The following is a 17313-nucleotide window of genomic DNA, read 5'->3' on the forward strand; positions in this document are numbered from 1 at the left end:
ACTACAAGCGCTGAACGAGCTCTTCACACCCTAGACGCCAGAAGGGCTGTCATACAGTTCATTGAAAGGACAAAGGATCACAGGAAAACAAAGCAATTCTTTGTTTACTATGCAAAGAGCTTCATGGGAAAACCAGTAACTAAAGGAACAATTGCGAGATGGATCGCACAGACGATACAATTCTGCCACAAAGAGGCAGGGGAAGAACTGGCAGGGGGGACACGGGCCCACTCTACCAGGAAAAAGGGAGCTACAATAGCTTTCCTGGCCAACACACCCATTCAGGACATATGCCTGGCGGCAACATGGGCTTCAGTGCACACGTTCACGAAGCACTACTGCGTGGATATACAGATGAACAAGGAGGCACAAGTCGGACAAAAGGTGCTTCAACACATATTCAATAACCAACGCTCATCTTCCACCCTGCCGCCACAAAAATAAGAAACCGCTACAAAGTCTATGCACAGCATAGTGAATCCAGAAAGATTCACGCTGCAAAACGAATAGTTTCTTACCTGTCGGTGTAGTTTTGCAGCTTGAAGATCTTTCTGGATTCACTAGCAAACCCACCCACCTTCGCCAGAAAGATGAGGCTGGAGAGGAAGGGGGTTGAAAACATGGACAACTACTTGAATAAACAAACCTTGAAGGTTAAAGCGGTGAATGACTTCCTAGAACATTGACATTACTTCGGTAACAGAACAAACACGAGAAAAAAGAATCCAAAGATGGCGCCCAAGAGTGGGTGATTCCACAGGAAGCATGCCGACGTCACCGGAAATACACCAAAAGGTGGGACGTCGACGCCCTCCTGGGCTACAAAACCCCCCCCCCAAAAAACAAAGAAAAGACTACGATTCCGGACCCAACCACAAGACCGCGGAATAATGCACAGAATAGTGAATCCAGAAAGATCTTCAAGCTGCAAAACTACACCGACGGGTAAGAAACTATTCGTTATCAAGGAGACATTAGCTAAAGGAGGCAAAGCGGTGTTGGTTCTGTTGGACCTATTCACGGCCTTTGATACCGTGCCCCACGACAGTCTCCTGCAGAGACTTCAGGAGTGCGGCCTTGGCAGCACAGTACTCAAGTAGTTTGCTTCTTTTATGAAAGACTGCCAGCAAATGATTTTGTCTCCGTCCTTTGCTGCCCCCCATCACCCCATGAAGGTAGGGGTTCCTCAGGGCTCGATTCTGAGCCCAACACTTTTCTACTTGTATATGGTCCCCCTCGTGCATCTAGCAGAGGCAAGTGGCGGGACAATAGTATTATACTCAATTGCTGTTAAGCTGTGATAAGGGCGCTGGTGTTAGAGGGGATGGGATCAACAGATGCCTGTCAGAGGTGTTCTTCTGGTTACAACTGAACCTATTAAAGTGTAAATCGGAGATCATTTTCTTTGGTCCTGCTCCCAGTGATGTGTGGCGCCAATGGTGGCCTTTGGACATGTCCCCTCCTGCAACCTCAGTAAGGACGGTCAAGAACTTAGGGGTCAAACTCGATGATGATTAATCCATGAAAACTCAGATTCAAACAATAGAGAGGTCCTGTTTTGGCTTGTTAAAAAAGTTAAAGCATTTTCTGGCCCAGCTTCCGGTAACTCACAGTGGTCCAGGCTTTGATTGTGTCTAGGCTGGACTACGTGAACGTCCTGTACCTGGGCCTTCCGGAATATTTACTGACACGTCTTTAAGTGGTCCAGATTGCGGCGACAAGGGCTATTCTTATGCTAAAACCTAGAACGTGGGTGTCCTCCCACTTGAAAGCCCTGCACTTGCTCCCAGTCGTTAAGAGGATTCAGTTTAAAGCTCTGGTTCTGACCTTTAACGCTCTACACGACACTGGTGCCTTTTATATTAGAAAGAGTGCAGCGTTACATTCCGCAAAGAACACTGAGGTCCTCATCGCAGCAGCCGTTGTCCATCACCAGATTCTCCCGCACCCGCATAGGCGGCTGCTCCTTCCAAGTGCAGGCCTCCCATCTTTGGAACAGCCTGCCACCGTCACTTAGACAGGTGCAGGGTTTACTCGCCCTCAGGAAGCGTCTGAAAACTTGGCTATTCCAGCAATAGCCATTAAGCTGAGTGCTCTGGTAGATTTACTGTCAGCTGTCTGTCTTGAGGTCTTTCAGCACTGCGACACTCTTATGAGTAGCTGTGCGCTCTAGAAGTACCTAGTTACATTACAAGCTATTCACCTACCGCCCTTTTTTTCAGTTGCCTGAAACTGAAGCGGGAGAATGCATTGCAACACTGGATGTCTGAAGGGCAACTATGTACTACTTGCAAATAACAAAATATATCAGGAAAGGATAATAGTTCTTTGTGTCCTTTGCTCATGCAAGAAGACTACTTCTGGTCCCTAAAGGAAGCATTGTGAGATATATAGTGCAGACAATGCAAGGCAGGGGTCGGAACTCTTAAATAATGGCCCAAAGCGGATACAACAAGGAAAAAAGGGGCAATGCTCACTTTCCTAGGCAGCGTTGCACTAGAAGACCTTTGCGCAGCTGCGACATGGTGATTGGTACATACCTTCTCAAAACATTACTGCATGGACATGCAGATCAAAAGGGAGGCAGAAGTGGGACAAAGAGTACTGAAACATTTGTTTGTAAACGCACCCTTTGTAAGACCCAGCCTAGTCAAAGGAGGGCAAACCGCTCTAATCAGTCAGTCAATTCCTTTATTTCGATAAATTAATATCATATAAAGACAAGAAAACTGTCATAAAAAATACAGTCAATTACAATAAATACACAGTTAATTACAAATTTTTAAAAATAAAACGACATTTTTCTTAATCATTTCATACAATAAATGTTTAAAAAGTATGTATCTTAGTTATATTTCACATTTTACATTTTTTTCTAAAAACCACATTTATGTAAAAGTTCCATAGAGTCGGCCTGTCCCATAGTAATATGTTTATGCACATGAGGACTACTCTTCACAGATATTTAAGAGCGGTAAAAGTATAGCATTCTTTTTCCTAATTCGGTTGGCTGCAATCAAAAAGCTAGCAACATGAAACATTATTTTAGGTGTACTGAGTTGCTTTAGGTACACAAGTGCAGGCCTGACCTGTACAAATCCTGCTTCTCTGAGAATTGGTAATAAATATTTCCTCCTGCAGTCATTAAAATGTTCACAGAACATCAGAAAATGTAGGGTGTTTTGGGTGGAAAAGTTATCACATGAGCAAGGATCTGCCCGTTCTGGACTGCACCATTTATGATAAACACCCAGGGTAAAGTGAATTAGATTCAACCGAAATCTGGTCAAGACAAACCGGTGATAAGGAATGTTAACTATGGTCAGGTATGATTCGAGGCCTTTGCAGGTAACCAATGCATAGTTCTCTCTTACCCTGGGTTTCTTCATCTCTAATTCCTCCCACTCTAGGGATAAGAGGTCCAGGAGAGCTTTTTTTGTTAAGGCAATGTCTTTATTGGTTATTGTTTCCAGGGAGGTAAATAAACCAATACGCCCTATTTTCTGGAACCCAGCTCTTATGTACGCCAGCCATGAAATTTTATGTACTTTGTCCAGTGTCTGGCAGTCCCTGATTATTGAATGGTTTAAGGGGATCTCATCATTTAGCCATATTCTCAACCAATTAATCAAGGGTGCAATTTTAATCCGATCTGATATATACCCGATTCCCAATTCTGTGTGAGTTGAGAAAGTAGGGGTTGATTGAGAAACTGATAGTACACTTCTTAGAAACTTATTCTCTACTTGTTGTATTTTCTCTACGGCGGTGTAGCCCCATATTTCACACCCGTAAGTTGCAACCGACAAACACTTGGATTCATACACCTTTAAAATTGCCTTAATTGGTTTAGCTCCCAGCTTTTTACTAAACCCCTTGAGGCCTGAAACTGTCCTCGTGAATGCCACCGAACGATTGTGATTTTGTGCACGCCAAGTGGCCTTCTGGTCGAAAACCACCCCCAAATAGGGAAATGTGGAGACCCTACAGACCATTTCTCCATTACAGAAGAAGCTTTTCGCGTTGGTCCTTAAGTTACTTCTTCCTGTGATCCGAACCTGGGATTTCTTGGCGTTTACTTTCAAGTCCAGGTTCTGCATGAAGGTACCAAAAGCATTCAGCAGTCTTTGTAGACCTACCCCGGTTCGTGACAAGAGAACCGCGTCATCCGCGTATAGGAGAACTGGTATGACCAGTTCCCCCACGCGCGGAACTACCGCGGAAACCTCCCCCAGGCTTTGTTCTAGGGCGTTTATGTAAAGTGTAAACCGCAGAGGCGCTAAAATGCACCCCTGCCTGACGCCCCTGTCTGACCTAAACTGCGTAGTGCATCTTCCAGCAGAATTCACTCTGATTTTAGCCGTAAGGTTTGAATGCAGGTCTGCTATAAAATTTACTAGGGATACATCTACCCCCATTTCAAGCAGGATAATCCAGAGTTTGGATCTATTCACAAGATCAAATGCCGAGGAGAGGTCCATGAACCCCATATACATGGACCCCTCCTTGGCCACAGTGTACTTGTTAATTAGAAGGTGTAGATTTAAGCATTGATCTATGGTGCTGTGTTTTGATTTAAAACCATACTGTGCCTTGGACAGGACCCCTCTATCAATTAAACTATTGTTCAGTCTGTGCAACAAAACCCGACCCAAGATTTTTACAGAGGAGTCGATCAGCGAAATAGGTCTGTAGCAAGTGGGGTCCTGTCTGGATCCCTTCTTAAAAATTGGTACAATAATTGATGTGACCCATGTGGAAGGGATACTGTCCTGCCCAATTGAGTTAAAAACGTTTGTTAGAACTTTTGCCCACAGCTTAGGGGCGACTCTAGACAAGTCCACAGGAACCCCGTCCGGGCCTGGGGCCTTGTTTTTTGTCATTTCCCCTATTGACCTTTCAATTTCCACAACCTCAAACCTTAAAGGCGGTGCAACATGATCTAGTACTTGATTGATGGTATTATCTCCGCTTTGGGGAGACTATATATCTGCTCAAAGTGGGCAATCCAGGCCTCATCCGTGATGTTACAATCTAATACAGTGTTGACATAGTTTGCAAACAGAGGCTGATTTACTATTCTCCAAAATGTGGTACTGTCTTTCAAGACTTCAGGTGATAGCAGATCAGTCCATGCCTCCTCTCGTAATTCCCTTTTTCTAACATGCATGGCTTGTTTGTAAGCTGCTCTGTTTTGGGCTACCAACCCCTTATCTCTTGGGATGGTCTTTAGGGATTTAAGGAGAGCTGCGTGTGCAGATGAACACTTTTTGTCAAACCATCTATTCTCTATTTTGAGTTTGCATTTTCCCTTGGCTGTCAGCTTTTGATTTATATGTGCACAAATATTATTAAATGCATTTGACGTTTGGCCCTTGTGCCGTTTCATCTAAGCAGGTATTTATCTCAGCCCCTGTATTCAATAAGATTTCTGATATAAACGTCTCTGGGACCACTTTTCCCCATTTTAATTTTCTTCCTTGATCCGTTGGTATAACCTCTCTTGCCAGCCTTTGGGAGGTGGATCTTAAGGACAACAAACCCGTAACTGATAATTCAATTATCACAGGATTGTGGTCACTGAAGGTTGAGACCTCTGTGATATACCTAAAAACTAATCCTAACATAAAAGAAGTTAAAAAAATATAATCAATGACTGTGCCCTTGTCTCTATCCTTCCCTTTAAATGTGGGGGTCCTGAGTTCCACCTCACCACACCCGACTCATAGAGGTTCCAGTTAGCTAAACATTTTTCCAGATTCTCCCCTTGTTTGGTGTGCTCGAAGTGAGAGTGCGTTGAAAACTGTGGGCCCTCGTATGTCTTACTCCCACACTTATTTTCACACGGGTGAATATTGAAGTCCCCCATTAAGATTGTTTCAAAGGAAATTGACCTACTGCTATATAGAAACAACTGCTCTAGCACATCAAAATTTTTGTCTGTGTCTTGAGTTATAAAAGTTTAAAAATATGTTGCCTGAGTCTGGCACTGAGAGTTCTACTGCCAGACAAATATGGCCTCCTGAATCTAGCTGTCTAAGCGATCCCTTTATTTCTAGAGAGAACAAAGTGATCACCCCTCCTCTGGCTTCCCTGCCCCACTTTGCCTGACTGGAACATGAAAGTGACAGTACCCGTCCAAGGAGAAACTATTTTGGTGGTCCCAAGTTTCTTGTAAGGCTATTTTGTGAAATGTTTTTAGATAGCTAATCCAGGTGCCGTTCCCCATTTTAGCTTTTACGCCTGCAATGTTCCAACTCACTATTCTACATGATTGGATTGTTGATCCTGCTACACAAACAAATGCCTTTTGGTTTTTTAGTCAATCGTTTTCTCCCAAGTTTGAGGCCAATGGGTTTGTTAGTCGGGCGTTTTTGCTTGTGATACAAGGTGGGATACTTCCCTCTGTTACATGCTGTGTAGTCATATGGGCATATTGGCTAGGGGCTGGTACTCTGTTCCCAGCTGGAACAGGGACAGGCAGCAGCCCTGCTTTGACCTGAGGGGGTGGGGAAAATACCCCAGGGGTAGAGGTCTAATACCGAGGTTTGTCATGTTTGAGCTGTTCCAGAATAAACGCTCTGCCACATCCCGGGTCTTAAAATTTATCACCACGCAGTCCCCTTCAATTGTCTTTGTTTTGGAGCCAACCCAGCCCACCCTTCTCACCATGTTAATATGAGCAGCTATATCCATGTCACCACTGCAATAATCCTGACACCAGTTTTTAGTCTTCTCCATTAAGTATTTGGAGCTCTCATATACTTTTGTTTTCAGGGGGGGAACCCCTGTTAGCACAGCTACCAGGGGAGCTGCTTGTGGGGGGAGATGTAGCTTAGATTTACATGGTAATTCATTTGTATCTTTACAAGTGTTTAGCGTACTTAGTGCATCAGGACTAATTTTAGTATCGGGTGTTTTTTTCCCTGCAGGTGGCTTCCTAATGAATCCCTCCGGCATTGGTCTGCTAGTCCCTGGTCTAGCAATGGATCTATCACTGTCTACCAGAGAACAATTTTTCCCATCTGCCGTATTTGCCTCTAGAGGCGAGATTGTGGGCAGGGAAGCTCTTTTTAGATGCTCACGCTGTTCTTGTATAAAGGACTCTATCACAGTACATTCTTTCAACAGTCCTGCCACACACGTGTTTAGTACGTCGATTATGTCCTTTGCTAGACCAGTTAGAATGGGCTCTAGATGTAAGTTTACAAGCCCTTCAATTTTGTTACTGAGTCTGTTGATCAGATCATCTTCCCTGAATTCGGTCAACGTATCAGTGTGCTTGGTCTTCTTGGTGCATTTTCTATGTTGTCTTGCCCCTTTGCCTGGGTTCTCTGGTGATGCCTGTTTCATGTCTTGGGATAGTGTTATAGCCTGTCCTGTCTCATTTGTGGCTTTGGTGATCGGGGCGCCAGGTTCTGAGTTGGGACATGAAACCGCAGGGGCGTCAAGCTGTATATCTGTATCAGGTGAAGTAGTCGCGGTATTGTCCCCCACCCGGGCTGGGCCAATTTAGGCACCTAGTGTGTTAGAAATGGCCAGTTCTTTTTCCGCATTAGCAATTTCTTTCGTGATAACTCCCACAGCTGTGGTCAGGTATGATAGTATTGAGTCAGCCTTCCGTGGAATCTTAGATTTTTGACTATTTTTACTCCCATTACATAATAGTTTACGCTTACCCATGATAGATCTTAAGGGGGTAGCCTGTCCTGTCCTCTGTCTTCCATTGACGGTCACAGACTGCCCCGCCCTTGACCCGGGCTTCACCCGGGCGCTCCTGCACGCGACTCGCGGGGCGAGAGGGCGCTGGGTGTTTTGTAGCGCCTCCGGGCGCTCTGCTGATGCGTGTCAGGCGCGCCGCCCCCGAGGTTGCTGAGGCTGCTGGGGGTTGTAGGCGGGAGGGAGTCTCCCGGTGCTCCCAATGTACCACGATCCTGCTGTTTCCCTCACGATGCCCCTGCGCTGAGTCAGTGCTTGTTACAGGAGGTCCTCCTCCACCGCTCTAATCAATGCACAGCATGTGAATTCAGAAAAGCTTCACACTGCAAAACGTAATGGTTACCTGTAGTAGATTTTTTAATTTGAAGAATTTTCTGGATTCACTTCACCCGTAGAGTTGTATTTACTAACTCAACTCAAAAGATCACTGATTAGCATAAAAGAAAAGATGAAATAATCTGAAGATTGCGTTGGGGGATTTACAGGGCGTGTGTCTGCCGTCAAAAACTGAGGGGTTTAAACCATAATTTTCAACACTAATTGGGGGTGGGAGCAGAAACGAAACATAAAGGAGGATATTCTGTCCCAACCACTTGATGGCGGAATAATGCACAGCATGTGAACCCAGAAAATTCTTGAAGTTGCAAAACTACTACTACCAGTAAATAACCATTTTAGTAAGCATCACAAACCATTTTACCTTTTTGTTTTTTTTTTAAATCTTTATATACTCTTTTCTCTGTACAGGCCGGCCGGTGAGCAGTGAGTGCCAAGGTGAGATGATTGATTATCGGCGAATGTTGATGGAGGATTTCTCTCTAAGCCCCGAGATTATCCTAAGTTGTCGTGGTGAGATTGAGAATCAGTGCTCCGGATTGCATCGCAAAGGTCGCACTCTACACTGCTTGATGAAGGTGGTGCGTGGAGAAAAGGGAAGCATGGGAAGCAACTGCCAACAAGCAGTAAGTGTAGTCTTTTGTATGATTTGTAGATCTTTGACAAATAATGGTATTAATAATTGTAGAATTATTTGGTAATAATATTAAGGAAATGTTATGTGAGCAGTTTTGTAATGGAGAGAACAAGTAAGCAGCATCTTGCAGTATTGGTTGGGTTAGTTTGACGGTATGAATCGAACACACTAGTTTAGCTTACAATTCTGACTTACCTCTGAAAGTGTGATCTATTACACCAGCATTCTTGATTGCCCCGATCAAGCCTTTTGAGAGCATTCTTCTGGTCTAGCTATATCACAAGTTGATAGTAATTGAATGTTAACTAGGTTCATTTCATTTGTAGGACTTTTTGTAAAATACATCCACTGAGTATAAAGGTTTCAGTTGTGAGGTTCTTTGGAAACCAAGAGCTTAGGGCCATTTAAGTACTTTAAAGTGCTGAAAGCACATGTTCTGAATCATCGGATCCTTATTAACGTTTCTATATATAGCATATCTCAGCCTGTGTATTACATGCCATAACATTTTATGATTGTACCATGTGTTGCCGTAGGCACACATACTCTGCCTACTCCTGCTGGCTGGTGTTGGGCTTGGATGTTTGTAAGTTGTTTTTCTTTATAGAAAGTATTTTGTGCCATGTAGTGCATTGTGACTCCACACTTAGTTGGCGGTGCGCATGGGCAACGACTCAATGTTTGATTGCTTTTTTTCCTCCATCTAGTTTGGACTTGTACCAACAAGACTTTGAGATTCGATGTGTCCTCAGGCCCACACTTAAAATTCGACTCTACCTTTGTTGCCCGTGCTTTTGACAGCATTCTTTGAAGACCAATTTCAAGTCAGTTACCTACTCATTTCTAGGGACTCTGGCCCTCTCCTGGGCCATGTTTCCTCTTGCTTTCCCCTCCTTTGTAGAGAATGTACACAGATGTAGTGGACATCTTTCCAGAACTGTCTCCAGCGCCAACAAAATACCTGTGATCAAGTAGTCTCAAGGTTTGTAACCTGTCTATCCCTCTGATCACAGCGATACTTCATGCAATATTTGCCTCACCTGCTGCTTGAAAAAGACTGTTTTATATGACCAGTAGAGGTGTTGGGCACATCAAAACATGCAGCAATAATCCTTTGAGAGACTTCACAACCTCTTCAGAGATCGAACACCCCTTGACATTGAAGGAGAAGTCTCCAGCCCTCTGAACATCCGTCCCCATCAGTCTTCGCTTAGCACGGAGACAGTTTTTTTTCTCCGCCACTGACCAGGAATAAGAGGTTTTCCTTTGTCTTTGATGCTCAGTTTTGTTTACGAGAACCTCTACAAGGACTTGAGTATGTTCAACAAAGACACTTATACTAAGCCTCCGAAGAGGCCTGATGTAGAGACTGAACTTCACTCGTATGTGGGTCGGGCATTATGTCCCACTTCCAAAACTTACCAGCCTTCAGGGCCTCCACTGCCTTTAGGCTCTGGCGGGCACGATCAAAAGGCCACTGAGCAGACAACGCCTCCATCCATGGGCAAGACCGCTCCATGGCTGCTGAGCTTGAAGTTCCATAAGCCTCTGGTCCCTTAGAAGCAGAGGACCCTTTCGACACAACAGCCATTGTCTGCTTCGAAGCCGCTGTTGTCTCCTAAGCCACCATCGACCCTGAAATCGCTATTGGTGCCGAAGACAGTCAACTGCTGGCTCTAACAACTTGTAGCAACTCATCCCACAAAGGGTTCAAGAGTAACTTGATACAAAGCAGCAATTACTTTTGATCCATCATGAAAGTGGGAACATTTTGCTTAAATTACATCCGCCAAAACCCTTGGTGGCTCTAACTCGAAAGATAAGACTAACATACAAGGAGGAACTTGAGTTGGAGCCTCCTCCAGCTCCCATGTTCCAAACGCATAAGGCCGGACCACCAACCTGCTCTCCTACAGTCCAATCAAATATTACTTTATTAGTCTAAACTAAGCCATAAAAATACATCAACAAAATTGGATTATTTTAAAACTCCATAAAAACATTAAGAATTTAATAATATGTAATATAGTATGCGAACTAGAGACCGAAAATACAGTTTAAATCTGCTATTTGAATATAGGCACAAGTCCTAAATCCAGTAGTCACAATAATATTTTGTCTTTGTACATCAGGCTTAGAAAATGTATTAAATTGCTAAACGTATCCAAAGCTAAATCTAAAGAGTCAAGCGCATAGTTTCAAGCCAGCTAAAATTAATTTCCACAAATACATACTCAAATAAATTACCACCCATGTTGCTTAGCCTGACTGCAGCCGAGATATATTTATGTACAGTTGTGCAGATAAATTCAGGTTGCATGAACAACAGTACAGGTCTGCATTTCCTAATGTTGAGTCATCAGTAAAAGTACTAAAAAGATTTTCCTCTGAGCTATGTTAAGGTTACAATAACAGGTAATGCAGTGTAGACTGTTTTGATACAGAATGACATGGACAGGGTACCAAATCTGAGTCTCGGTACACCGCTTTAGGATCGAATACAAAAATATGAGTTATGTTGTAATGAAATCTAACCAAGTAAAATATGAGACCAAAAGATATGGACAAAATAAAGGTAAGGTTCCATATGAGTTATTCTTGATAGCAAATGGTAGGCAGCCACTGTCTGCGTACTACACTCTACCACCTCCCTATAACAGGGTAAGATAGCTGTGTTTGACACTTTATTAAAACGGTTATTATGCTCTTGATTCTGAAGTAGTTAGATTTTCCCTATTAAAGCAAATGGGTCTTTAATGTACATCAACCATGGAATGATTAAATATATTTAATCCTCACATTCTGAAATCACAGATCGCTCGAGCATTGTTTCTGATTTGGTCCTTACAGAAAGCCACAACAAAATAGGGGGCAATTTCACATAATCCTGTAGGTATAATAGCCCTGCCTCGGAGTGGCATATATATCTATATCTATCTATCTATCTATCTATCGACATCTATCTATCTATCGACATCTATCTATCTATCTATCTATCTATCTATCTATCTATCTATCTATCTATCTATCTATCTATCTATCTATCTATCACAACAAATGACATTACATAGCAGATGCTATTACAACGCATGCCATTACAATGTAAGTATAGGTAAGTATATCATTTTATTTAAACATTTATTTAATTAAAAAAAATATTTAAATTTTAATAATTTAATAAATATAAACATTAAAAATAATTAATTAGAAAAGTACTTTAAATAAAGTAATTACATTAATTTAAGTAATTTCAATAATTTACAAAAAGTTCTAAAAATAGAAGTAATTTTTACCCCTAAACTATCCAGCACTTACCCTACTATTACACCCCACTGGAGTTAGAATAGTAATTTTTACCCCTACACTATCCAGCACTTACTCTACTATTACCCCCCCCCCCCTGGAGTTAGATTAGTAATTTTTACCCCTACACTTTCCAGCACTTACCCTACTATTACACCCCCCTGGAGTTAGAATAGTACTTTTAACCCCTACACTATCCAGCACTTACCTTACTATTACTCCCCCCTGGAGTTAGAATATTATTTTTGAACACCTACATTTTTTTTAAATATATATATATATTTATTTACAAATACATTAAATAAAATCTACTTAAATAAATAAAATATTTATTAATTACTTTTTTTTTTTTAATTCACATGATCACTTTACAACAAGTGCTCTCATTATTGCAACAAGGCGATTTTCCTCACTAAACTAGACCTCAAAGACGCCTACCTTCACATTCCCATACATCCTTCTCACAGGAAGTATCTCAGGTTTGTGCTAGAAGGACAACACTAACAATTCAAAGTCCTTCCATTCGGGGTAACAACAGAACCAAGAGTGTTCACAAAGTGCTTCGCACTAGTAGTGGCACATCTCAGAAGACAAATAATCAAATGGGGAAGGATCACTTGTCCTGCATGAACCAGGGTATGCAGGAGATAAAGCAAAAGTGTCTCCAGTAAAAAACCCTCATGCACGTGTTGGGAAGCGCTGATAGCAGTATATCTTGGTTCTCCGCTCTTCTTACACGTGTGTGCATAATCATAGGGTTAGTTTCGGTATGCAGCCTCCATCAGGAGGATCTTACCCATGGTTAAAAATAGTAGTCACCCAGTGACGTGGACAGTGTTCATTTAAAAAATACCCGGATAACCAGAAAATGAACTTTATTAGGTCTGGGTTCGGGTAACTCCCATAAGGGAATGCTCAAAAAAGTGCGTTCTATTGAAAAAATTAGGATTTCAGGACGCCCTAGCATTTCTGTGAAATAAAAATGGCGGACATGTTTCAGCCCTATCTGCCGGGATTCAGACTTAAGGGCTTTCTTCAGGACCAATCGTGGCAAGTGAAAGTGACGCAAGTTTACTAAACTGTAGCAAACAAGTGATAGAAAAAGGGAAATTTTCAACCTGTTTCTTTTCCAAGGTCTCAGTGTCCCTGTGAATACATTGGGGACATATAAAGACAAGACATGGGAAGAGGTATGGGACACACACAACATAGTGAATTCACTACTATACAATTCATTCTTAATGCAACTTAAAATGGCAAGACTTCATAACCCCCAGTAACTGGCAGTGTCAACTCTTTCTCCACAAACGTGTACCATGCAGAAAAATTCTGGTTACAGTGATGTTGGTATACTCTTTTTGGTCATGCAAGGTAAAGAAGGCTCGTTTATCTTTTAATTATTCAAAAAGTGTTTGTGTCATAGTATTCACATACAACATAGACTTATATAGCTTTTGCATGCGTGAAAGTCGGATTTCAGTTTGTATATTCATGCAAAAAGACTAATTTACCCATGCGGGGTTACAAGATGTGTTTACAATGCCCTCAGTGTTATAAAAGCTACTCTCAGCGTGAGTGCTCTTAAGTCGGATGGAGCCGCTCATGCCGGTGATCGTTTTGCGGAGAATAACGTACCTGAAGTGTAGACAAATTACACCTCTTTCGGGTGTCACAAGGGCTTCGAGGGGGCTAGACCAAAAAGAACAGGAAGCGTTTTAGTCCCGAATTTAGGATACTATTTAGTCCTGATCATTAAAACTGCAACCCGACTAACAGATGAGCTTACCATCAAGATTCAAATTCTAGAAACAAAACTAAACAGTCAACGTAACGATTTATAAAAAAAGACTTGATGAAATAAATAAGGAGATGGAAGACACTCAAGAATATCTTACCCAAACAAAGCTACAGAAATTGGCAAAAGAAGTGAAAAGATTCTCTTTGGAACGTGTGCATCCTTATAGTAATAAGGATTACAAATTTAATGACCGCACATCAAACTATTGGTCAACTAGCGGATCCTCAGGAGATGGGTCGGGTCAGAGTGGAGACTAATTCCCCAATCACAATAGAGGAAGACCCCAGAACAGAAGAGGCAGAGGCAGAAACTCGTGGCGTCCGCCATTCTTTCATATGCACAATCCAGGGATGCCCTTCCAACCTTTCAACCCCCAATTTGATAAAGTTCTGACAAGAGAACAGGAGAATATCCTCAACAAAGGTTTAGGATTTGTTCCAACTCCGAACACAGATATTTTCAAACCCAAATGTGAACTGGCATAGTTTTGTCGCACGTTAAAGCTGAAAGCCTTTTTTAAGGATCAACCAAAAAGAAACTCCAGACGGCGACACACCACTGAGAAATAAGTCCACCTTCTGTCCACTAAATTCACCGGTCCCAATCGAAATTATTACTTTCGAGCAAGCAATCATGAGAGAAGTAGATGAAAAGGCACTGGACCAGCAGAGACCATTCCATTCCAGAACAAGGGCTGAACAGACCGCACTAGATGAATTGAAGAATGACGGTCAAATCATCATCAAGCCGGCCGATAAAGGCGGAGGTGTAGTTATACTCTCTGCAGCCGGCTATGATAAGCAATGTATGGACTTACTGTCCGATGAGAAATTTTACAGAATATGAACTACAGATCCAACCAAGAGGTTACAAACAACGATAAGGGTGATGATTGAGGAAGCTGAAGTCAACAACTGGCTATCCAAAAAAGAAGAATGGGAGCAGTGCCTAAGCACTCAGATTATCCTGACGGAAACTTATGAAATGAAACTCTGGACCCTTCGACATCCTACTCGACGTAGAAGACTGAAGAATCTCCCTTGTGGTCAAGGAGTGACCACCCTGTGCAAACAGGCACCATCCAGCACCTCGACGTTTGCTTTGTTGCAGTTCCCGCCGGAACTCGAGCGACAGAGTACAGCAAGACCAAGCGTGCCTGCCTTCCAACAGCCCGATCCACTGTCCCTGCAGAGCTGAGACCCGTGGAGGCGACCGGAAGCGTGGGGCCCGCCATCTTGGAAAGACCACGAGACGCTGACCGTGCAGCCCACGAGTGATCCTCGAAGCTGTGCATTGGGGTTTGAGAAGCCCCAGCCGTGAGCCTCCCTTGCACCGAAGCTCACTCCTCTACACTCACCGAGTGCTGCGTGGGGCCCTTCTGCATCTTTTGGCTCAACGCGTTGGCCCGGTCACTTGCCCGTTGGCTTGTGGCCCCTGTGCCGACGAACCTTGAAAACTAACTTGTGATTCTGGTTGCTCCAGACTTGCACTTGCTCCCCTGAAAAGGAGCGATCGCTCTGACCCTCCTGGTCCGAGTGTAACTCCATCTTCGAATCCTGCGTGGGTTGCCCTTGCCAAGTGTTGTTGGCTCCAATCCGGAAGCAGACACCGTCGACAGCGAGAGCCTGCGTGGGACAGCTCGTGATCCACTCCTGGACATCCTCGGTGCCCCAGAGTCCACGTGGCAGCGGAGAGAAGCGACCCGACAGCGACCTGAAAGCGCCCGACATTGCCTGGTTCCATCTGGTTCCACCCTGGTCACTGCTGAGTGACCCAGACTCTGTCCCCTCTGCTTTCAGATCATCTTTATCTTCGATCCACCCTTTGATCACACCGGACACTTCTCGACTCGACGCCTGCAGCATCTTCAGCTCCAAGCACCATCAACCAGCGTGACAAAACCCGACACTACTTCGCACCTGTGCACCCGCTTCCTGTGGGTGAGGTAACTCAGCAACGCCGGTGTTCCTACACTGGTATACACCTCTAGTGTATGTGTCTAAAGTTTCATCTTGCTAGGTTAAACGAGTGTCTCCTTAAACTATAACTTTATAACTTTTACGCACCATTGACTTTACATTGGTGCATGCCTGTGCTTTAAGCGCTGCACCCGAATGCCGCGGGCTTTTCCCGACTTCAGCATTGCTAGTCCCGACTGCTCCCAGCGATGCCCTAGGCCTAACCACTGTTCGATTGGTATCTCTTATACCACTTTTTTAATATATGGTTTGCGTGGCCCCCCGGCCTCGTCCATAATTGTCCAACTTTCATATGTTTAACTGTGCTTTTGTTTTAACGCTTGTGCCTCTGCACTCATAAAGAGTACAGAGGATTATTTTAGAAATAAATACATATATTTTTATATATAACTTGTGTGGTGTCCTTTCATTTGGTATTACAGGGTTGTGATTGGTAAAACAGCTCGCTTAACACGACCTCTTGGGTTTAGCCTTTAAGGCTGCTAAGTCCATGCTACCACTAGGATAGCTTGTCTATAAGGTTGACTTGCAACCAGACACCATAAGGGATTGTTTGGACTGATACAAGGTGGTTCCAGAATTGGAAACATCACTTATCAGGCCAACTTCTCACAGATGCCATTAAAAGTATATGGTGCTGGGAGGTTGTCATTACGAACTCCACAGCACCATAATGGCTACACTGAAGACTGACAAGTTTGATACCAAACTTCTCAGCACATTAAACCTACACTGATGCCAGTGTAGCCTTTAATGTAAAATGCACTACAAAGGGCATCTTGGAGATGCCCCCTGAAACCTAACCTACAATCCATGTCTTGTCTGAGAGGCTGCCTAGGCTGCCACACTGCAGACATGTTGCTGGACCCCTGAGTGGTGAGACCCCCCGCTCTCCTGGGCCTGCAGCAATGCACATCCTGGGTGAGGTGCTAGGTATCCTCCCCCAGGATGGGCAGGGGGAAGCTTCAAAGGCAGACTGCCTTTGTGAGCTTCTCCAGGCCAGGCCACTTGCTGTACTCAACAACTGGCCCCCACCAGTTCACTGGCGGGAAACCCTACGCCAGGAAAGGTAGTGTGCCAGCCTGTGCCTACTCCACCCTTCAGGTGGGAGAGGCGAGGTGAAGCACGACTCGGGGGCTACCGTCATCTTGAGGATGGGGAGCCCTACCCACTCACAGCTAGGCTCCTGGTCCCCTCCCACAGGAGAGGAGCAGGTTAGGGGGTGTACCCACCCCAGGACAGGGACCTATTGGTCCTTGCTCTCACCGTACCTGTAAAGCCCTTAAATTTAGTATTTAGGGGCACACTGAATCTTCCTTCTTCAGATCCAGATTCCGAAAGAAGAACAAGACCTGCCGTGCCGCTGCTAAAAAGAGGAATACACCAATTGATTTGGCCCCAGCCCTACTGGCCTGTCGACCTTCGAACCTGCTCTCCAGTGGTCAGCAACCTCAAAAACCCTGGAGGACCCGACTGCCTTGTGACGGACTACCCGGGTCTCCCACGAGCAGTGGTACTGCTTAAAACAAAGAACAATCCCT

At 43.9% G+C, this 17313-nt stretch overlaps 1 protein-coding gene across 1 annotated transcript in view; it reads left to right on the plus strand.

Annotated features, from left to right (window-relative positions):
- Positions 1-17313, plus strand: part of GLG1 (golgi glycoprotein 1) — a 792605-nt gene that overhangs the window by 278042 nt on the left and 497250 nt on the right. The window contains exon 8 of the mRNA XM_086945268.1: positions 8467-8681. Coding sequence (XP_086801394.1) covers positions 8467-8681 — 215 coding nt within the window. The remainder of the gene's footprint in view (positions 1-8466; positions 8682-17313) is intronic.

This window comes from Lissotriton vulgaris, chromosome 12, assembly GCF_964263255.1.
Source record: "Lissotriton vulgaris chromosome 12, aLisVul1.2, whole genome shotgun sequence".
In the NCBI taxonomy this organism is placed as follows: Eukaryota; Metazoa; Chordata; class Amphibia; order Caudata; family Salamandridae; genus Lissotriton; species Lissotriton vulgaris.